This window comes from Malurus melanocephalus, unplaced genomic scaffold, assembly GCF_030028575.1.
Source record: "Malurus melanocephalus ecotype Western Australia unplaced genomic scaffold, MMel_1.1 scaffold_449, whole genome shotgun sequence".
In the NCBI taxonomy this organism is placed as follows: domain Eukaryota; kingdom Metazoa; phylum Chordata; class Aves; order Passeriformes; family Maluridae; genus Malurus; species Malurus melanocephalus.
In genome coordinates this window covers 205-22,578 of record NW_026623681.1, presented here as the reverse complement: position 1 = coordinate 22,578, position 22,374 = coordinate 205, and the positions used below count along the sequence as shown (strand labels likewise).

General features: G+C 43.8%; 1 protein-coding gene across 1 annotated transcript; it reads left to right on the top strand.

Annotated features, from left to right (window-relative positions):
• Positions 1-6: 6 nt before the first annotated feature.
• On the top strand, positions 7-19,833 carry ACAD9 (acyl-CoA dehydrogenase family member 9). Its single transcript, XM_057380354.1, has 18 exons — positions 7-35; positions 1,613-1,706; positions 3,755-3,856; positions 6,342-6,448; positions 7,168-7,268; positions 8,935-9,013; positions 9,964-10,138; positions 10,741-10,814; positions 12,069-12,144; positions 12,839-12,909; positions 13,237-13,356; positions 14,023-14,151; positions 15,927-16,006; positions 16,481-16,607; positions 17,318-17,395; positions 18,180-18,308; positions 19,028-19,100; positions 19,546-19,833. The coding sequence occupies exons 3-18, from the start codon at positions 3,835-3,837 to the stop codon at positions 19,644-19,646; spliced, it is 1,542 nt and encodes a 513-aa protein (XP_057236337.1). The 5' UTR covers positions 7-35; positions 1,613-1,706; positions 3,755-3,834; the 3' UTR covers positions 19,647-19,833.
• The last annotated feature ends 2,541 nt before the right edge of the window (positions 19,834-22,374 follow it).

Genomic DNA, 22,374 nt, shown 5'->3' with positions numbered 1-22,374 from the left:
TCGCCAAGGAGCTGTTCCTCGGCACCCTGCGCAAGGTGGGCCCGCGGCCGTGGGGGCGGCGGTGGGGGATCCCGGCGGGCGGTGCCCCTTGGGCCGCTGACAGCGCTGAAGGGCCGCGGGGCGGGTCCGGCACTGCCCGGGTCCGGGGCCGCAGCCCGGCYGGCACGAACCGGGGGCCATCGCCCTCCTGGACCGGTGTCCAGCGCTGGCACCGGCACCCCCGGGGCTTTCTCCAGCCGCTCATCCGCAGCCGGGGCTGCAGGGTTTGGTGGGGCCTGGGCCTGGCTGTCCCCTGCCCGCGGGTTCGGCCTGTCCCGGTACCTCTGTGGAGCTCCGGGCCCTCACACTGTGGGTACAGGAGGCGTCTCTGTGTCCCTTCAGCTGGAGCTGGGGTAATAAAGTGATCTCCTACACGCGATGTAGCTCAGAATGACCCAAATAACYAACACCCAAAGAGCTGTGCTGTGTCACAGTCCCCTGCTCCTGGTGGCCGAACGAATTCCCTCTGGAAACACGAGTGTACAGACACCGGTCTCTGGGCATCCCACAGAACTTGGATCGCTTTGTTCTCTGKTTTTACTTCAAGGATCGAGACTTTATGCAAACTTCTGCCTACAGTTTTTGATAGGAAAGATTGAAATTCTGATGTTGTGCTTTGAGATGCCRCTGGACAAAGAAGTTAAAATCTGAGATAGAGCACACTGATAACCAGAGTTTGTTAACGCAAGGTTTAGAGTATGCATTTAACAGAGACAACAGGTGGAGTAAACTGAAAGAAGGAGCAACTCAAATCCACTGAAATAAGTTGAGCAATAAAGTCTCCTGCAGCAGAGTTTGTCAGGTGAGGTGTTACAACAGGCAGCAGGCAGGCTGAATTTAGATACATCTGGGCTTTTTTCTCTCAAATTTCAGTACAACAGCTTTCTGAAAACCTCTAGCATTTCCTAGGTCCTGAATTTCTGATGCTGTCATTATTTCTCAGAGTATCAGGATCAGATTTATGTGGGCAGAGATAAACTCCTCTGTTGAAAAGGGGAAAGGCAGTAAAATTGGAAGTGTGTTTCTCATGTAGCCTCCCACTTATTGCATTACTTGCCTGGATTTTTTATCCATTCAAACGTGTCAGGTTATGGTGCTCCCAGTTTAGACCAGAGCACCATGGTGATGATAAGGAGTGGTAGGACTCACTCACCTTTGTACTGTGCATTAACAGGTGAAATATGCCCGGTGTTTGTTCATGGGCTGTTCATGTATTGGAAACATTATAACAGCTCATTACCTTGTATCTAAATGAGACTTAACTCATTTTTTATAAAGCCCTAAATAGGCAAAGCTCAATAGACAAAACTCATATTGATAAGGGATTTTTGTATCCTTGTAGTTCTTAAAAATCTCTTGATTTCTCTCTAATGTTTCTGTTGATCAGGTAACACCTTCTGCTCTAGTTTTGGTGTGTAATGAAGCTCAGTCCTATGGCTGTTTCTGTACATTTTCCACAATTCTTAATTTGCACATTATTTTTGAGACTTTGGAAGGCATATGTCCCTGAATTTTTATTTCATCTGCATGATTCATGTATTAAAAATTATTGAATAATTGTCTCTTATTTTAGGAAGAAGTTTTTCCTTACCCAGAAATTAGCAATGAAGAGCTGGCAGAGATCAACCAGTTTGTGGGACCTGTCGAAAAATTTTTCAATGAAGAAGGTATACTATTTTTATTTATGCAGGTGATTTAGTGATTACAAAATGATTTAGCTATAGCAGTTGAATAATATTATTATACTTAAGACATGTAATTTATTTTATGCATTGATTGCTGCTCATATAGTGATGTTGATGCTATAGTGTTTCCTTTTATGACTTCTTATGGGGAGTGTTTGGCTGCTAATGAGGAGACATAAATCTCCAAATCAGAAAAAACAGGAAGTAGAAGCATTCTGGGATAGAGATAGGATTTGAAATTTGTGCTTTTTACCACTTCATATATTGTGATTTTTCTTTTCTAGAACTTTTTAACTGTCCTGCTCTGCTAAAACTGATTATAGCAAAATGCAGCAGAGATAATAATAAATGAGAGCTCATTGAGGAATTATGAAAACTGAAAAGCCCTTCTGTTTTTCAACGTTAGAGTARTAATTCTATTTGGGAAAGGTCTTATTACCCATCTGCATTCCAGAGAGCATTGCAGGGTATTCCTTCTATTAGTGCTGCCATAGATAAGCCAATTGCAGAATATTGGTTTTCACAGACAGCAATTTCTGAGGCAGTTAAACATTACTGTCCCCAGGCTTCCCACTGACACAGATACCAGCTCTGGTTTTCCAAACACTGGGGGAGTTTGGGGAGGCCAGTGACTGTCACACATTACAATTTGTGAGATCCAGGTATTTTAGCTCTAAAATTGTAGTGTTGCTCACTGACAGGAAATAAAGAATTTATTCAAATTACATTTTTTAGTTCTTTGCTCTGCTGGGGAACATAATTTATGGAATAAACAACCTGATGTTTAGGGGAGGAATGAAAGGRTCAAACTATGGAGTCTTAACTACAGGTGGCAATTGTTCATTCAATTCTATAGGTTGGGAATACAAGGGAAAAAAGAAGTACATAAAGGAGTTAATTAGAACATCTCATTCTTAAGGATGAGAACCCTAGAATTCCCAACTATTTCTGTTTAGTTTTTCAGGGTAACTGAGGGGAGTGGTAAAAATGGGTCAGTAGGGCAGCCTTAAGCAGCAGCTTGGTGTGATTGGCACTGGGGGAGGAGACTCCTGTCAGCAGAGTCACTTGAGGCWGGGCAGGGACTGACCCACTGCTGGAGCAGGAGGGAAAATCCTCCTCTCGCTCTTGGAGCAGCTGGTGCTGCACCACAAAGGTGTCTGGTGCTATGGAGCTGAAATCAGCAAGGAGGCAAAAAGTCTTTTCAAAATGAGTTTTTTTTTTTTTTTCTGAGTAACTCCTCCCAGAAGAGCATCAGAACGTCTGGGTCTTCCCTGATGTGCTCTCACAGAGGTTCCAGTGCTGTTCACTGGGCTGGATGTGAGGTTTTCCTTTAGGATGCTCCACTGCTTTTGCAGAGGCACCTCCTGTGCACTTTTTGGAAGGATGGCTGTGCTCCCTCTGCTGCARCCTACAGCTTTCCTGAGCTGCTTAATGGGATTCCTGTTTGTTTTCACTGTTGTGGTACAGAACAGCTCTTTTAATCCCCCAATAGTCAAAAAAACTCTTAAGAATGAGATGTTCTAATTAACTCCTTTATGTACTTCTTTTTTCCCTTGTATTCCCAACCTGTACTTGGTTCAGTTAGAAAATCCTGGTAATACTTTGCTTATCCCAGTCTTGGAATCTGCTGCYATGCACAATCAGTACATATAGAAATGTGTGAGAAAATGTAATAAACCCTGGATTTTTCCCACTTCCAAGTCCTTTTCCTGAATATGTTGTGAGGACACATAGGGCAGTCAGGCTGAAGCTAGAAAGGAGTAATTCTTATGAAGCTGGGGAGGAGAAGTCTGTCTCTATCTGCTGCCACAAGCTCTATGGCTTCTCTTAAGTTGCTTCAGAAGACTGGAGGAAAATTCCATCAGGGAATTCAGTTCCCCAGGTCTAACCTCACACAGGTTAGAGATCYTAATGCTGCTGCCTCAGGGCTCTCAGTGACCCTGGCCCTGCTGAGGGAACACTGCAGGCTCCCAGCTGCTCTGTGCACCAAGGAACATGGTGTTCAATAGGAAAACCTTCTGTGCTTGCAGTGGACTCGAAGAAAATCGATCAAGAGGCAAAAATCCCACCAGAAACCCTCCAAGGACTGAAGGACTTGGGGCTATTTGGCATGCAGATTCCAGAGGAATACGGTGAGTAAATGGCACAGAAGTGTAACCCAGTGTATTTGGTGGTGCATTTTTGGGGCTGGCAGAATGTGTCTGTCCAGTTCTGTGAGTGGTCACTTGGCCAAGTAAGGGGCAGAGGCTTTGTCCCTGGTTGGTGAAAGGACACAGCAGCAGGAATGTGGCTGTGGAGGAGCTCTGCCTGCCCTCACCTTGGCTGCCACAGTGAGGGGTCTCATTTTATCCAGTGGAAATTCCTCCTGGCACAGCATTCTCTTTTCTGTTCTTTGCTTTGGATGCAGGGGAGTAGCTGGAAATTCTGGGGGCCTTGGAATTCTTGCTGGTGCTTCCTAAAATKGTCCTGGGTCCAAAGTGCAGTGACCTCTCAAAGCTGTCATTGGCAGATAGGAAGGTGTCTGAGCATGTGCAAGTGTCAAAGTATAATTATAATATGCATTTATTAGAACAGTGGCTTTTGTGAAAAATCTCTCCACTGTAATGCTGACGAGTTCATGTCCTAAAGGACATTGAGATGCCAGCTGAGATCAGAGGCTTTAGGTCAGATATTCCTCACTGCAATGAGCCTTAGGATTGGAAAGCAACTTAGAAGAAAATGTTGGTTTTGTTCTTACRCATAAATTAAAAATTGGGATTGAAACAAGTATTTCCCATGAAATTTATAAAGAGAACATTGCATTTTCTGTTATAAAAGGAGGAGACTTCAAGGAGGAAACTCCAAGGACGACAGACCTATCTGCGTGTGACCACCTGCAGAACCCTCTTTCAGTGGGGAAAATACCTCATTTTTGAACAGAATAGGCTCGAACAAAGTATTTTTTCCATGTTTACTATAATACTGTATAAAGCTGGAGATACTCATTAGCATTTACTTGCTATTGAAATAATGCCCTATTTTTGGTAGTGTTTTGTTACTGTATTAGTCAACGTAACAAGTTTTGCTATACTGCACTGGTTTCAATTTAAGTCTTTATATGCAAATTCATTAAGGTTTATTGGACAGCTGGCATGTACTATAACATGATGTGGCCTCTGGTTAATTAGTTAATTAAAGCTCTTGAAATGCATTAAAAATGTTATTAAATGTTTTCATGTGTATTCAGTGCTAGGCAGGGTGGTGTGAGAGTGAGCTGGAGAAGAAGTTTGCAAACTCTTTCAAGTTCTTCTCTTGAGGATGGTGTCTTGGGAGGAGAAAGATCTGGAAAGAGTACCTTAATCCAGGTGGGGAGAGATGTGTTCAGGAGCTAAGACAGATACTGAAGGTGGAAAGGAGGTGTTGGAAGCAGAAAACAGTGGACAGAGCTCAAAGCAGAGTATTAGGAAGCACTGTAACATTGGAAATGTAACTTGTTACTGATTCACTAGAAATACTCTTCCCATTCTATTCATTTTTGTAAAGACTCTCAAAGGCAATGTATTTGACTTTGAAGTCACACTTTAATARCATGTTGTTATTGTTTTGATCTTGTGAAATAATATTCTCTCAGCTCCCAGTCTGTACCAGTGCAATCCATTCAGCATGCTTGTGGAAATTCCAAGTCCTGTGGTGCTGTAATGCTGTGTGCTGGATAAAATCAAAAGGTGGAAAGCAGTCACCTGCTTAAGCAGCCCTTTTAGTCTGCATCATAATTAATAGAATTCTAACGAGGTTATTCCCCATTTTCTGGATTTTTGGTGGTGCTTGTCATATTTTAAAGCCATTTCTGCACTGTACATTGTTTGTCGTTGTGGTTTGTAATCATGGCCTCTTTGCATCAAAGTGCAGAACTTTAGTGGGGAAAGTGAATTTCCTTCAGATCATGGAATATTGGCCCTGACATGGGCACTGCAGGAGTTACTGTGCACATATCTGTWGTGTGCAGACTGGATCCTGAACCCAGCACTGCTGGGGAAGGGGGAAAAAAGAAGAATTCAGAGAGGAGGAGTATGAAGGGGAAGGGTGCAYGACATCCAGGTGTGAGATAGTGGTGTCAAGGGAGACTGTTCTTTCATTTTTTCAGGTACACASAGTAGTGGGGCTGTTGAGACATCTGCAGAAATGAAATATGGGTTACCCTGACTTCCCAAGGAGAAAATTATTAACCTGGACAAAAGATGATCTTGATTAGGTTAAATTTTTTATTCACCAATATTATGTGAAATARTCTTAAATTACAGGAAGCAGGACTTGTGGTCCTGACAACATAAAATTCTTGAGCATTAGACTCATACAGATGTAGCTTTGATTTATCCTACTTCCTTCAGCAAGTATGTGCTGGGGCCAAGTTTGCTTCTTGGTATATTCACTTTTTTTTATTAAAGACATTTTGGAAGGGTTATATTTTATCCTTCTCCAGTACCAGTTTGGAAGCCTGCCCAGGGTCTATTTTGTGTCACTTTTGTAGCTCTCCAATTACAGGTGCTACATTGCTGTATTTCTGTCATTGAAATGGATTTTTTTGGGGGGGAAGGGGCAGGTTATATGTACTAAAATAAAATGTGGTTCTTGTTGCAGGTGGGCTGGGTCTGTCAAACACCATGTACGCACGGCTGGGGGAAATCACATCCCTGGATGGCTCCATTGCTGTCACCCTGGCAGCTCACCAGGCCATTGGCCTCAAGGTAAAGTTACTGCCTTAGGTCCAGGGGTTCTGCACAGCTTGCATGGAAAAGGTGATGTGAAAAATGTGGGCCTGGGGTGGAAGAAATCAGAATTCCTGAGGAAATATAAATCAGGTTGTTGGTGTCCCCAGCAGCCCCTGCCACTGATTCTGTGTGAGACTCTCATGCAGCTGAAAGAGTGGGTATGAAGTACACAGGAAAAYTACTAATCCAGGGAATGTTAAGATAATTACTCTTAGAAAAACTACTTTAAATGATTCCAAAGTTTCTTTTAATTGAGCAAATTTGTTAAAAGTAGCTAGAGTACTGGGGCTCATGATGGAGGGAGAGAATTTAKAGGAATGCAGTTTTGTCTGGCTGGGTGAGGCTGTGTGTTGGGGAGCTTAGAGGAGAAAACTCATCCAAGAGTAAATGTGAATTTTGAACTTTAATACAGCCATAGGTCTTTACCTTTCAGTGGTGGATGCGTGGGWCAGTGAAGCTTGAAATCACAGTAACTTTTTTACAGCAAGAGAAAATTCCTCATGGAATTGAGCAGACAGTGCTAATGAAGAATACTTTAATGTCTGATAAATAATACAGTCTGCTGTTTATTAAACTGTCTCTTGCTATGCCATAAAATTTGCAAATGAAGCTTTGTGAACATGGTGGAGCTTGTCAGCTCCATTCCTTTCTCCACAGGGTGATGCTGACAAGTTTTGTGTTGCTTGTTTCTGCAGGGGATCCTCATTGCTGGCACTGAGGAGCAGAAGGCCAAGTACCTGCCCCGCCTGGCATCAGGGGAACACATTGCTGCCTTCTGCCTCACCGAGCCTGGCAGGTGCTGCTGCCCTCCCCTCAGCATCAAACAGGGCTTATTGCTTTCATCTGCATGGCACACACTGGTCAATAGGTTAAAGCTGCATTATTTGGGACCTATGGCTGCAGTAGATAGTTCTGTGTTCTAGTTTTTAAAGGTACACTTCAGACTGTGTAATTACTCTTTYCCCAATGTGCTGCTTTTGGCAGTTTCCATTAAATCCTTGAGTCTTGTTCCCATCAAAGGAATTAATTTACTTAATTTCTTCAATGAATTGATACTTTGTGCTATGTCAGAAATAATGAGTTGTGACTGTGCTGCTTTCAGTTCTTATTCAGAATATAAAATCTTGTCTTGAAGGAGCTACCAAAAAAAGAAGAATTTGGGGTGTTACTTAAGGTTTAGAAGAGAGGTCTTTGTAGCAGCGACTTGATTTCAAAGWTAGATATATTTATTATAGTAATTCWTTGGCTGGGGCTAGTGCTGCAGGTTGTGTTAGTGCAGAAGAGGGACAGTTTTCTGAAAAACACACAGGAGATGGTTTGCTGTGGGACTGTGGAGGAAACTGGGACCAGCTGAGTGTTTGAAGTTGAATCATGTTTGTCCGTGCAGAAGAGTTTCCAGCTGCAGTTTGAACTCGTGTCTGCTGAAGTGGCTTGCAATCTTTACTTACTTACTTAAATCCTTTGATTTACTTGTTGATTTTCATGTTGCTGTGGTGCAGTACCTCCCAGAAATCAGTGATGGTTTTATTCAGAGCCCTGAGCTGGGCTTTATTCCTCTAAAAGCTGTCTCACTTGCAGTGGAATTTAAACCAGCACAGAAATTTTAACCAAGTGACCCATTGAAGGGACTTGGGAGTGACAAACAGGAACAAACCAAGGGCTGTGTGTTCTGAAATTCTTACATCTGCCTTATGCCAGTGTGTTTTTAAAAAGGTTCCTGGCCTTAATAACTTTAGCTTCAGAGAGACTGCAGTTCCAGTGCACAGAAGTAATCATCTTTAGAGCTGAGTTTTAGAAATCTGATCCTATTAAAATACCAGCTGAGATCTGGTTGTTCTGCCAACCTAACACTGAACACTCCCAGTGAGCCCTTGTGGCATTTGAATTTGTGGGGGAGGAAACTACTTTAGACGGGGAGGTGGAGCTGCTGGTTRCATTGTGGAGTAAGTGGTGATTCAGGAGAGGTGTGAACCTTTTATCAGGGCATAGTAACTTGTGATTGTGTTGTTGTCATTCACATGCTGCTTTTCTCCTTGAAGCTTATTGATAAGAGACCATCACGTTTGTTTTTCACTTCTGTTGAGTCTCTTTTCACCTGGGGTATAGAACAGGGTGAGAATTTTTAAAGAATGACTTAGATATTTTAAACTTAATGTGTGTTACAAGGACAGTCTCATTGTGTGCTCACATAGCTTGAAGTGTACCTCCAGARAGTTGCTTTTGTGGCATTCTGCATGTCCTGGTCAGGTCTTAACCCTGATATTATGGTAATGAGCAGAAATGTCYCCTCAGGTTAACTTCTAGAGCTGTGCAATTTAGTGAGCTTCCTTGTTAGTTAAAAACGAAAATTGATACATTGCTATTTAATAGAACTGTAGCCCCTCCTTTTCAGAAGGTGGAAAGTGGACAAATGTATTTTTTTTAAAGCATCTTTAAACATTAATAATCTGTTTGTTTTCTAGTGGAAGTGATGCTGCATCCATCCAGACAAGAGCAACCCTGAGTGAAGATGGAAAATACTTCCTGTTAAATGGCTCCAAGGTACCCACTCAGAGACTGGAAATAGGAAAAGTTTTTGTTAGAAGTGTCTGGAAAGTGTCCTCAGCAGTGCTGTCATCAGCCTGGCAGGAGGAGGCTGGTGTGGCAGCTGCCTTGGAATTGGGAGTTCTCCAAACTGGTAGAGAATGACCACATCAGAAGAATAATCCTTGTTGRTTTAGGGACAAAGAGAATAGAAAATCTCTGTTAGGCAATAACTGCAATAAACTCCTGGTAAGAAAAACAGAGAACCATCCCAGGTTCYGTCTCTATCACTCACCTGTGGGTGCAGCTTCAGGGACTGTTTAGATAGTTATTAGGCAAAAAGAAACCTAACCCCGTTTTTCCCATCTCTTCAWCCTTCAGGCTTSATTTTAYAGGTGTTTTTAAAAGAAAACTTGACATTTAATTAGAAATAGGACTGCTTGGAATCTTTTTGCTGAAAGAAACAGTGACAAAACCCTGTGTTGATGAAATGCAGAGAGGGTTCAGCAGTATTTGATGCATTGCAGACTTGATCTGTGGTGTTGATCCATTTGTGGGGTGAAGAGACCCACAGAAGAGACCCATCCTCTCCTGTGGGAGAGGACAATCAGAGAATTTTTCATCAGAATTTATTTTTGGGCCCAGCATTTCTCCAGTCTGCACTGCCCCTCACGTGCCATAAGCATCAGGATGTGCCAGCTCACGTGGAAATGCACTGTGGATTTGAATTTACTTCATGTTGATATTAAAACCTGGGTTTAGAGTTGCTCTGAACTCACCCTATGTGGGCAGCTCTCCTCAGAAATGTGCTCCCCAGAAGCTTCCCTGGAAGCAGAACACTTGTGAGAATTGAAGGGAAAGAGCAGCAATTTTTCAGTGCTTGGTTCTTTGCCCAGTCTCTTACAAAACTCTTGGGAGAATAAGCACAGTGACATTTCTTACATGTCTTCCCTCTCTCTCTCAAACAGGTCTGGATCTCCAATGGTGGCCTTGCAAGTATTTTCACAGTGTTTGCCAGGACAGAGGTTGTGGATAAGGACGGGCAGGTGAAGGATAAAATCACTGCTTTCATCGTGGAGCGGGACTTTGGGGGTGTCACCCACGGGAAGCCYGAGGATAAATTAGGCATTCGAGGCTCCAACAGTAAGAATCACTTTAAATTGTTAGCAGAAATTGGTTTAATAGWTTAATGTTTTATTTTGGTTAGATGATTGAATTCAGAGGCAAATCAGTATCTGTTCATGTTACAGTATAAGTTCCATGTTTCTTTAACTGGCTTTTCCTAGGAGTCCTTCCTTACGCAGGGTCTGAAATAAGAAATCCGTATTGTGGAGTTTATTCACTGTGCAGTGGAAGAAATCACTCGGGAGATTCAGTAGCCAATAGGTTTAATCTGGAAGTCCATTTTCATCAGCTCTTAAGCTTATTAATGATTGCAGCTTTGCACCATCTGTCTTTGGGGTTTGACTGCTCAGTCACTTCCTTAGAACTAAAAATAAAGACAAAACTCYAGTTCTCTGTTTACACAATGTACATTCATTAAATGTTTAATATTTTACATCAGTAATTGATGTCAGCTACAGTATTGTCCCAAAYTTTGGCTTCTTTGGCAAAGCTTGTGTAGTTCTGTCATAAACAGTGGATTAGGGAAACTTTATTTTTGTTATAAATAGTGACTTATGTTCCTGAATGTCTTTTAAATGTTTCTGTGTCAWATTTGATCAAGTGTTAATTCTGTGTTTCAGCCTGTGAAGTCCATTTTGAAAACACCAAAGTGCCTATAGAAAATGTAATTGGAGAAGTTGGAGGGGGATTTAAGGTAAGCAGTGGAGAATTACTGCTGGTGATTTTTAAAAGCCTGAAGGAGGCTGTGTTTCTCCTGTACTGAAGTTTCCTCATGGGTGGTGTGAGTGCTGCAGGKTGCTGCAGGGTACTGCAGACTCCTCCAGTGCTCTGTGAATTGGTTTCCCTGGACAATGCAGAGTGTGCCAGAAACTCAGATTTGTGTGTGTTTCTTCTCAGAGCAGTCCCAGAGCTGCTTCTCCTCTTTCTTGGGCCTTGGATTGGTTTTGGTGGTGTCCCTGCAGCAAAGGGGGTGACTTGAACTGCCTTTGTGACCTGAACTGGGGACATGTCCTCTGCTGGGACATGCAGGGAGAGGGAGCACTGAGTGTCCCAGGGAATGGCTGCAGGAAAGCCCAGGTCCAGCCCGAGGTGCCCTGGCTGTCAGGTGGTTTTCCAGGGCTGGATTGTTGCACAAGGAAATGCTGGCAGGACACCAACAAAGGCACCACTGGTCMCTTGGCTGGTGTGACCTTTCTGAGACTGCCCAGGGGATTTGCAAAGCTGCTCCTGCTCCTCCGTTTCTTACTCCTGCTGTAGCAGGCAAGCCCAGGCCTAAATGCTAAATGAAACAATTTTCTTTATTGTGGTAGAGATTAAAAGAAGACTTTTTGGKTTGTTTTTTCCTGAGATAGCTACCACAAGTTAAAATGTGGGACAGTGACTTCTTTCTAAACAAGCTTTGACCTGAGTCACCCACATTGAGAAACAGCACCACCAGATTCCAAAATCTATTTTTGTAYGTTATTGATCTGTATTTCATTTTTACACCTTCATTCTTGTTCCCTTCTGTGGTAAGTCACTGAAAGGAATCTGAAGCAGAGAACAGCCATCACAGGTCAGCTGCAGGAAGAAATGTTGTGTTTCCTTCTTCATCYCATGAAGTGGAGAAGTGCTGTCTAGCTGGAATGTTGTTTATCCAGCTGCAGATAAATACATTTTTATCTACATTTACCTTCAGGTAGTTATAATAGAGATTAATTCCAGGTTTCTGGATCATCAGTCTCTGGAAAYTTTCAGATATAAATTGGATGCAGTGGTGGCAGGAAAAGCCCAGTTTTGAAGCATTTTCCTTGGGATGCCGAGTGTTGTGGTGGCTGATGTGAGGACAGGTGTCCCAGGACTGGAAATGTGTCCCAGGAATGAAATCCAGGGAAGCAATGGAGTAGSAGGCAGTAACCAGCATGGCCTGAARAGAATGTGCCTTAACCCCCATCSGTTTTCTTTGCAGGTTGCCATGAATATCCTCAACAGTGGAAGATTCAGCATGGGCAGTGCATCTGCTGGAATGATTAAAAAATTGATAGGTGGGTGAACTGGATGCTCTGCRTTACTGGGGACTAGCAGAAACTGGCAATGAGGCAGATAATGTGGRGCATTCAGAATGCAAATGTGAGTCTTGGTCTTGTCATAACATGCTTTGACATCTTTAAAAAACTAAAATATGCTTATTTTAAGTAGTTCTTAAAAGGCTGTTTACAGAGGTTTTAAAATAAAGGGGKTTTTTTTCAGTTCATATAGTGTAGGTTCAGTTCACAGAGTGGGAGGTTGTTGCCTCTGTTGGATTTCTAAGGTAAAATGTTCTTCCCAAGAGAAAAGCCTCTGTACTATTACTTTTAGAAAGTGTCATCTCTGGRACCTCCTGCCTGAGTAACTGGCTCAAAGCTACACACAGTAATTAGTAATRAAACTGTTTTCTGCCAGTAATTAGCCAAAACTGGAACAGAAATGTCTCTGAAGTAATCAATTAGCACCAAAATTGATTACTTCTTCAAGCATACAGGCTTACACCTCAGGCCCTGGTTGTAAAGCCTTTGGCAGGCTGGTCCAGAGCTGATCACCACCATCACTGTGAGGGGGTTTCTCACCAAGGGCTGCTTCTGGAGCAGCCAGGGTGTTCTGGGCATAGACTGGAGTGTYACCAGCCAGGGAGAGACACCACCAGCAGGAATGGTCTGTCACAGCTCTTCTGAGATGGATTTGTGCTTTCTTTCTTTAAAGAAATGACGTCGGAGTATGCTTGTAACAGGAAACAATTCAATAAGAAGCTCAGCCAATTTGGATTAATTCAGGTAACAAAAAATGAAACACCTAAATCTCTGTGCTGAGTGCAAGGATATAGATTACATTGGGAGTATTTTGGCTGTACTGGTTTAAAGGATTTGCTAGAATTTGTGTGAACTTGTTGCTGGCTTCTGTACACTGACCTTTTAAATGTSCAGAATGATAAATGTATAAAAATACGTTTTATTCAGGATTGTTTTGAAATGGTACTTTTCATTAATTAGTGTTTGATAATGTTAAACTTATGAAAACTGCGGTTGTTTTTAAGCTTGAGGCTTGACTGTGGGCTTTTGCATCTGAATCTCTGTGTGATTCCTGTCATTGCTGTTTGCCAGGAGAAGTTCTGTCTGATGGCAGTGAAAGCCTACGTGATGGAGAGCATGGCTTACCTGACTGCAGGGATGATGGACAGGCCAGGCTTCCCTGACTGCTCTGTGGAGGCTGCCATGGTCAAGGTCAGCAGGGCTGGGGCAGGGCTCTGGCCTTCACTGCACAGGGCTGAGCTGGGGGCTGTGCTTACACAGGGGACACGAACACTTGAGCCAGGGGACGTGATGGACACGGCTCTGTGTCCCACAGCCTCASAGTCGGGATTTGTCACCATGAGAAATAAAACCTGCAGAGAGCAGGCTGGGAATGTCACAGCCTTCCTGAGTTGGGAGCTGATGACGCCTYACACGAGCACAGAGCYAGTCCAGCTCCAGCTGCCAGCCTGRCCAAGCTGCTGCTGTCCCAGCTCTTCAGGGAACTGGTGGCAGAATGAACCCTGTGCAGTATCCGGGTTGTGGTGAGCCTCATGGCATGGTCACTGCAGAAAACTCCTGCTCTGGGCCCACCCAAGCAGCTGCAATTGCTCTGCCAGCATGGCTTCCCCTTTCCCTGCAACTGGCCCTTTTGGACACTGCCTTGTGCATGGCAAGGGCACAGGTTGAGTGTGACCAGACACCCTGAGCTGTAGTGACACGGTTTCAGGCAGGTTAGCAGGACCAGTACAGCACAGCARAAAATACTGCAGCAGTGTCCTGTAGCCACAACCCCAGGGAAGSGTATGCTGTGGTCACTGCTCATTAATTATCAGTTCAATAATCAATTCACTGATGATCAAACACTGTTCATGGCAGGTGTTCAGCTCRGAAGGTGCCTGGGCGTGTGTGAGTGAGGCACTGCAGATCCTTGGAGGCCTGGGCTACATGAAGGATTATCCCTACGAGCGCTACCTCAGGGACACCAGGATACTGCTCATCTTCGAGGCAAGTACCAGCACCCTGTTCTTACCATGAAGTGCAGCTCACCTTCTGTGAAGGGGAGCAGAAACCCRAGGGTTTGGTTTGATGCCTAAAACAAGGCTCACCTGAAAYAGAGGCYAGATAAATTTARGAGAATAAAGCAGACAAATTTAATCCAGGCCTGCTGGTACATTGAGGGCAGACAAAGCCTCCTCCTGAGGCTGCACCCAAAATGGACCCCGAGTCACGAGATCTTCCCCTTTTATCAGTTCTGTCTCATGAACACATCGGCCCCAATTCTCCAATGGCACCTTCAGGTGATGACCTCACCCACCCCAAGCTGCTCCCCCCAATTCTCCATTGGTTACAGATTTTGGGGCTCTGAGGCAGCGAATTGTCCTTGGATTTCAGGCCCAGAGAGGAATTGTTTTGTCTAAAGATGGGAGAACAGGAGCTCAGTGCTGTGCACTGGAGAAGTACAAGATAYATGAAAATATGGAAACCAAAAATCCTAAGGCATCARGTTGGCCGGGGCTTCCTTCCTTCAGCTGCAAAGTCTGTAATGGATRAGACTGCAGAATTAACCTTGTCTTTGGAATAGCAGTAGTTGTTTCCTCTAATAAAATAAGCTATGATGGCTTTTGTAGACTGACCCCAGTGTGAGCTACAACAGGAACTGGCACCAGTTTGGCTCTGCAAAGAACAAACTGGTGATATAGAGATAAATACATACATGACAGTATATGGACACAGTAGAGTGATATGGACACACTGGTAGGGCATTTACAGTTTSTTAGAGGCTTGCTGGATGATTTAACAGAAATACATGGCTATTTTAAATGCACTGAGAAAAAAATCCAGTTCACAGCTCAGGTTGCTGCTTCTTTGAACAGATCAAAGGGTTCTAAATTAGATAAAAGTCTTGACAGAAGTTGCTCCTCAGTTTCTGGTAAGTAAATGGCTGTAACTGCASATGCTGACTCACAGTGGAATCAAAGAGCAGCAGCTGCCTTAGCCAGAGCCTCAGGAGAATGCAGTTGGCTTTGTATCAAGCATGTTTTTAAACCTTTTTGCTGCCTTATCTGTTCYAGTGTAAGCAATAGAATTAGCTAAGAGTTATGGGCAAAACTTTAATTTTTAAACAGATTTCTCTAATAGGATTTTCTCATTTTATTGTGGCTAAGCTGCTCTGTTGGTRCTTGTGCTGGAGTAACCTCACTTCTTGTGTGCTTCTCACAAGCAAAGTAGGGAAACTCATAAAATACCAGTTTAGAARTTTAATTAACTTATTGATGGGCATTTATATATAAAAAGATTGTTTCTGAAGTTTGTTCCCTTTCCTAGCAGGATTGTCAGTGAACATTGTGTGCACAGTGATGTTAYTGATCTCTGCATCACACTGCAGTGATCACTGAAATCACTGACAGACTTGATTTCAACTCCTTTTAGCTCATTTTGAGCAGTTCTACAACCATTTGAATGTTCCTTYTCTAGACTAGTGCAGAGCCCTTTTCACTCAAAATGCATTTAGTTTGGTTTCTTTTTAATTGGGATACATTTGTGTGTTTAATAATGAGGGGCTCAACTTCTGCACCTCCACATGAAATCAGAATTAAAATAATAAAATAATAAATAAAATAAAGCAAAAGACAGYAATTTATGGGTGGAGGGAGTGATTTTGTGGTCCTGTAACAGTGGGAAGGGCGCAGGGGCACAGATACCTGCTTGGGAAACAGTATCTCAATGATACAGATGGGGGTAGGTGGCCCCATCTCACTTTCTATTTGATTTTGTTCCAGGGAACCAATGAAATCCTGAGAATGTACATTGCACTGACAGGAATGCAGCATGCAGGCCGGATCTTAACTGACAAACTTAAGTATGTTCTTATTTATTGGTATTAGTTTTTAATAAACTAGACAGAACCCGATAACTTTATAGATAAGAGGGGAAACTCTAGGGAAACCTGCAGTATTTTCAGTGTATTGCTTGTAAAAGTAATGCAGTGTTACAGGGTCTCTTTGTCATTTAATGGGATGGTTCATAGATTTAGGAGTCTTGGCATTTAATGCATTTTATCTTAGACTTCTACACAAGCTGTAATTATCTCTTACAAGACCAGTAATGAAAATTTTGTATCTGCATAAAGTTGTATTGGCACAACAGCTGCATTTTGCACATTGAGTACATGCACTGATCTCTGGAATTCCTCGTGAGTGCCTTGGAGAGGAGCTGATGACTTGGTAATTCATGGACAAACTGCAGGAGTTTTGCTAAAGCATTTAGAATTTTAGCTCGTTATGTCTGAGCCTCCCACAATGTCCTTAACAGCTGTTCTTCCCCAACATTTCAGAGCAATCAAGAAAGGAAACGTGGGAGTGGCCCTGGGGGAGTTCCTGACCAGGTTACAGGACACCATGGGCAGGAAGGTGGATTTTGGGCTTGTAGGTAACGCTGGGGTGGTGCATCCCAGCCTYCAGGTAAGGGCTTAGTGCTGAGCTTTCATGTTTGTTTCTTTGCTGCTTGTCACATTTTGATCTCCTGTTTTTGCAAATCCAAACGTGTGCTTAGGAGCAGGGAGATTTTCCAGTGTAGGCAGTTATTGACACCGTGTCAGGGTGAGAAGTTACAGTTTTTGTGCAGGTATCAAGGGAGAAGGAAGGCTGCTCTAAGTCTGGATTTACCAAATCCCGGTTCATATCCATTTGGGTAATTTGTATAAATTGAGCCTTCACCTTCTCTGTAATGGTTTGTGGCTGCCCTTGGTAGTAAGGTCAGTCACAAAACACCGGGCCTTCTCCTGTTCCATTGTAACAGAGTGTCAGAGGGAGCTATCAAGAATTTCTGTGAGTTATACATACACATACTCGCTTAACCACCTAGGAAAGGGTTTTTATGACTAAGAATGAATGTTCTGTTAACAGCAAAAAGGTAAGGTATGCTTTTTGTAGGATGTTCTGTTAGTCATTTTTGTAAGCATAAGCCTATACTGAGAGTTACCAAGAGTAAACTCTAGAAAATTTTTCTGCCTGTTTGAGAGAAAGAATAGTGCTTGTCTGGCTTTCAGCAACAAGGTGGATGAATGTTAAAAAAGAGAAAATCCAATGCCCTGTTTAAAGGGGGTGAGGCTGTGCTGCTTTTTCTGTTATAAAACTATGCAAACAGTTGTATTTTCTCTTTTGTTTTATAGGAGAGTGCTAAGAAACTTGAGGAAAACATTTATTATTTTGGAACTACGGTCAGGGGCCTGCTAAGTAGGTTTGGCAAGGTAACTTGATTTTTTCTGTTGTCTTTGTGACTGAAGAATTTATTGTCAGGGCCCCACTGGAGTCTGCAGGGGACTGTGTATGGCAGGAGCCAGCACTTCCTTCACCTTCTCACAGAGTGTGAGAAAACACACTGACATTCTATACTCCGTGTAATGGACAAGTTAGACCTTCAAAACCAAAACCAAAGCATCAGCAATCTCACTGAATTCCTTGTTTTCTTCTCCTGTGTAAGCACAAATCCTGCTGCTGAAGCAGCTCGGAGTTCTTGCTGTGAGCAGCCACTGGAACCCCCTTCCCATTCCCAGGTGGAGAGCTATCCCAGCAGATCCTGAATTTCTGCTGCTCATCCCTGTTGTGCAGCAAACAAATCCATCATTCTGCCATGCATAGAACTGCAGTTCCAGCAGGGGAGGCTGGAGCTGGAATACCCTGGATTTCCCGTGTTGTGGCAGTTAACCTGATCTGTGCTGAGAGTTCTGCCACATGTTCTTGACTCAGTACACTTTTTGAACAGGCCTAATACATGTGACACTTAAATTTCAGTGATTTTTGGCATTTAACTAAGTGGTTTAAGACACACAGTAATTCTACGATTTTTCATGAAGACTGTTCAAAGGTTCAATTTAGTTAATCCAAAATGAACTATGGTAATTTCTGACCTAGGGTAGAACCTGATAGAACCGGCGAAACAAAGCTGGACTTAACACAGAGTAGGAACATTAATATTTGGTTAGGGTTTTAAACTGGCAAGCTACAAGCTAATAGTGATTTTTACTCGAGCAGACAATAGTGGAGGAGCAGCTGGTGCTGAAGAGAGTGGCAGATGTGGTGATCAATTTGTATGCGATGACTGCAGCCATCTCCCGGGCGAGCCGCTCCATCAGCATCGGGCTCAGGAACCACGATCACGAGGTGAGAGTCCTTCAGAGCCAGCCATTCCCACTCAGTGTGTGCTCCTGGGAGCAGGAACCCTGCATTTGGGGGGAATTCACAGTAAACTCTCCCATAAAAGTGCAGCAGAGCGTGGCTAAAACTGCCAGAGTGCAGCATCCTCTCGGGGCTCTGCTCATGGAGCTGCACACTATCAATGTGTTCAAAATACCTGGGTTACACATCCARAGACATTTAGAAATCTGCACATTCTCTCAAAACTGTTGACCCCATGCAGTTCTTCCCCAGCTCTGCCCCTATAATCATTGATAGTATCCCGTATCCCCAGTAATACTTGGACAATTCATTCCAGCACAGGAAAGTGGTTAGTTAGCAGCTCATGTAAAGTTTCAAGGTTSCAGTACTGTTACAGGACAAGCAAATTTGCTACAATTCAGTGCTAAATCCAATCTGATGAAGCTTTGGGTTTGCCCTTGAGACTTTGCTCTGTGTGTGTGAGCTCCTCTCTGGATTGATTCCCAATCAGTCTTGGATGCCAGTTTTGGGTGCAGGCTCATCCCRGCCCTGACCCTTGGCAGCTCTGGGCTCAAAGGCACAGCTAAGACTGCACTGCACATGACTGGGGTGTAGGGCTCCCTTGGCAGAGGGCTTTCAGAAGTTTAAATTACTGTATTTTTACTACATTATTTTGCTTATAAAATTCATTCAGTATTTTTAACTCAGTTTTATTCCTTTTCTAGGTGCTTCTTACAAATATCTTCTGCACAGAAGCCTATTTCAAGAATAATTATGCCATGACTCAATTAGAAAAATGTAAGTACTATAAAATAAGTTTTACATTCTTGTTCTTTCATAGGCTGTTATCCCAAGTAGGTAGTTTGATATGACCAGCAGTATAGTTTTGCTCTGCTTTTAATTTGAAGAAGTAGCAGAGCTGGAAACTGTTGAACAGTCTCTTACTTCATAGCTAAAGCAAACTGCCAGGGTTCTCTTTTTGAGGAATATAAAATCTATCAGTAGCAAATACTCCTGTAAAGTAACTGATAGAAATGAGGGATTTGGACTCTTTGGGAAGTAGTGATGAGTTGGTCAGTCTGTAATAAACTCAGTCTGTAATAATCAGTCTTTTTCAGAAGAGAATGTTCAATTTCTTCCCTAGCACTGACATAACTTGCATGTGTCCCCAAAACACTTTTTGAAAGAAATTTAGAACAGTTCTTTATGGTACCTTAGCTGACTTTTCTCTGTTTCTTCATAGATGCTGATGAAAACCTGGATGATTCCATTAAAAAAGCTGCCAAGCAGATCCTGGAGAAGAGGGCCTACATCTGCTCCCACCCCCTGGACAGGACCTTCTGATCCCTCCCTGACAGCAGACACTGCTGAGTGGAAATCAGGGATAAATTCGCTGCAGTTTGAATGTTTGACGCCTTAAAACCATCTTTCATTTAATGACTTTACTAAATGTAACTGTATAAAAGAAAACTTCTTTCTAACCACAACTTCATAAAGAGGATAAATAAAGAGATTTTATCTAAAGCTTAAGTCACTTTATGAGATGTACATATGTTCCCCATGGAGCTGGATAAAGACAGGTGAGCTTTGGAASGGGAGGTGTTTCTTGTGTGGGTTCCGTTATGGTTAAGGTTTCTCCTTTTCCTTCCTTGGAGAATTTTCTTTCCCATTTGTTGCTGGGATACACCGATTGCCAAGTCATTCTTTTGATGGCTAGGCAATTGGGGAAGACAAAAAAAGCTGCTATGCCCTAGGTGGGGCCAAGGGGTCTCTCCAGGCACTTCTCCTGCCTGGCATTTTTTTTTTCCTCTCTTTGGAGAGAGGGAAGTTCTCACGGGAGTTTTGGGCTCAGGGAGGGTGGGGGGAGGTGGGGGTTATAGCTTCACTTCCTGCCCTGCCTGGCTTGGGGGAGGACAGTGGACCTCCTGCCTGCAGGGGAGAGATCTCACCTGCTGCTGCAGAGCCCAGCATCTCTGCTCGTTGGTTCCTGTTTGCTGCACTGTGATCTTCTGCCCCTGTGCCTTGCCGGGGACCCCCTGAGATTTCAGCTTCAGGGGTTGAACTCTGCTCCATCCCATCTCGCAGCTGTGGGATTCTGCTCGTCTCTTTGCCGTTGTTCAGAGCAGCACCGAGATCAGCGTTTCCACTGTGAGTTTTGCAGAGAAACTTTTCTCCATCCATCCCTGCCGTTCTGTGTCCGCCATTGGCCACGCGGGAGATCTGAACCAGCCGGGACCCGCGCCACAGCGCCCCCTGCAGCCGCCGGGGAATCATCGCACCCGCCCTGCCYRGCCGRGAGCCAAYAGCGCCCCTGCCGGCTGGGACTGGAACTGCACCAAAGGGGAGGCTGTGTCTCTGTAAGGCTGTCACTGGGTTTGGGACTGGGCTGGTTGTTGCTATTATTGTTGTTATTTGTTTCACCTTGTTACACATATTAGTAAAAACTGTTATTCCCTTTTATCCATATTCTTGCCTGAAATCCCGTGATTTTCAAAGTTATAATAATTCGGAGGGAAAGGGGGTCCCTGCCTTCATTGGCAAACACCTGTCTTTCAAACCGAGACAGTTCTCAGTATCTTCGCACTGAACAAGTGCTGAAAGACTCCTGAGACTCTCAGATTCTCAGGGGACTCAGAGCAGTTCAGTTTGGGATGCACCTCCAGCTCTCACACTGTCCAGCAGCACCATCAGACAGAGAGTTCCCAGTGTCTGGGGATGGTTTTGCTGTCACCCCAAGCTCCCATTTGAGTGTTTTACCTTGGATCCAGCAGAGCTTCCCCATGTTCTTGTCCTTGGCCTTGGTCCTAGGCCTCCCATAGACTCCTTTGCTGTGCTTTGGCTGAAAACAATAAATGGGGGCTTTGTTTCAATGCAAATTGTCATCTTTGATAGAGGAGCCTCAGGAGAAAATACTTYAATGAGCAATATAAAAACATTATTTTTAATATTCAGATGTACTGGCAGTGTACTCACTTTTGCTGYGCCTGGACAGGATTGGGCCATCTCTGAACTGTCCTTGCAAAGTCAGTTTTATCCAGTGAGACATTTCAACCGTGTCCCCATATTTGCCTTTGGARATTCATTGCTGGCCAGGTGACAGTAGGAAAGCAGCTGGGAAAAAAAGAGCGGGAATGACCTTTGGACATGGGGACAGGCAGTTCAGGAAGTGTTTAAGGGTGTCATTAGGCCATATAGAAAGGAAATCAGGCAAAAGCTCAGTTAGAWTTCAATCTGGCCATTAGTGTGAAAAATAACCAGAAAAATGTTTTTATAAATACAATAATAACAAGGGCTTTGGAAAATCACCATTCTTTGTTGGATATGGGGGAATGCAGTCACCAAAGCTGAGGCTGCTGCCTTTGCATCAGTGTTTAACAGCAAGGCCAGTGCCAATGTCTCTTGTGACCATTTCTTGATGGAAGGCAGGGCTGGACTGAGTAGGAAGGCYGAAACATTTAGTCATGAAAGAAATCATGGTCATCACCTGAGATCGTGAAGCTCAGAGAGATTCCTGTGGGCCACTTCTTGAGCTTGTCCAGGTCCCTCTGGRTGGCCCTGTCCGGGGGTGTCAATGCACCCTCAGCACAGTGTCACCTGCAAACCTGCTGAGGGTGCCCTCCATCCCTTTGTCTGTGGCATTAATGAAGGTGTTAAATCACACTKGTCCCAGTATGGAGCCCTGAGGGACACCACTGGTCACTGAGCCATTTACCACATCCCTCTGGATGTGACCACCCAGCCAGTTCCTCCAACAACCTCCAAATGGTGCCTCCATCAGCTCTGCAGCTCTCCAAATGAAGGGGAAGGATATTGGGCAGGGGGACTGTGCCCAGGGCAGTGCAGTAGTACAGAGAGGTGGCATCCAAAGCTCTTCCCCKGTGCACTGACGCAGTCACTCCATCATGGAAGGGTCAGCACAGACGCGCTGTGTGCTCTGCAAAGTTTCCTTCAAAGCATTTCAGAGATTGGCTGTTTTTTTCCTGTTTTACTGACTGACATTGCTCTTTGAGGACCACAAGAGAAAGCAGGCCCTTCAAATCACATGAAGAGCAAATGGTGAAGTAAAGGCTTC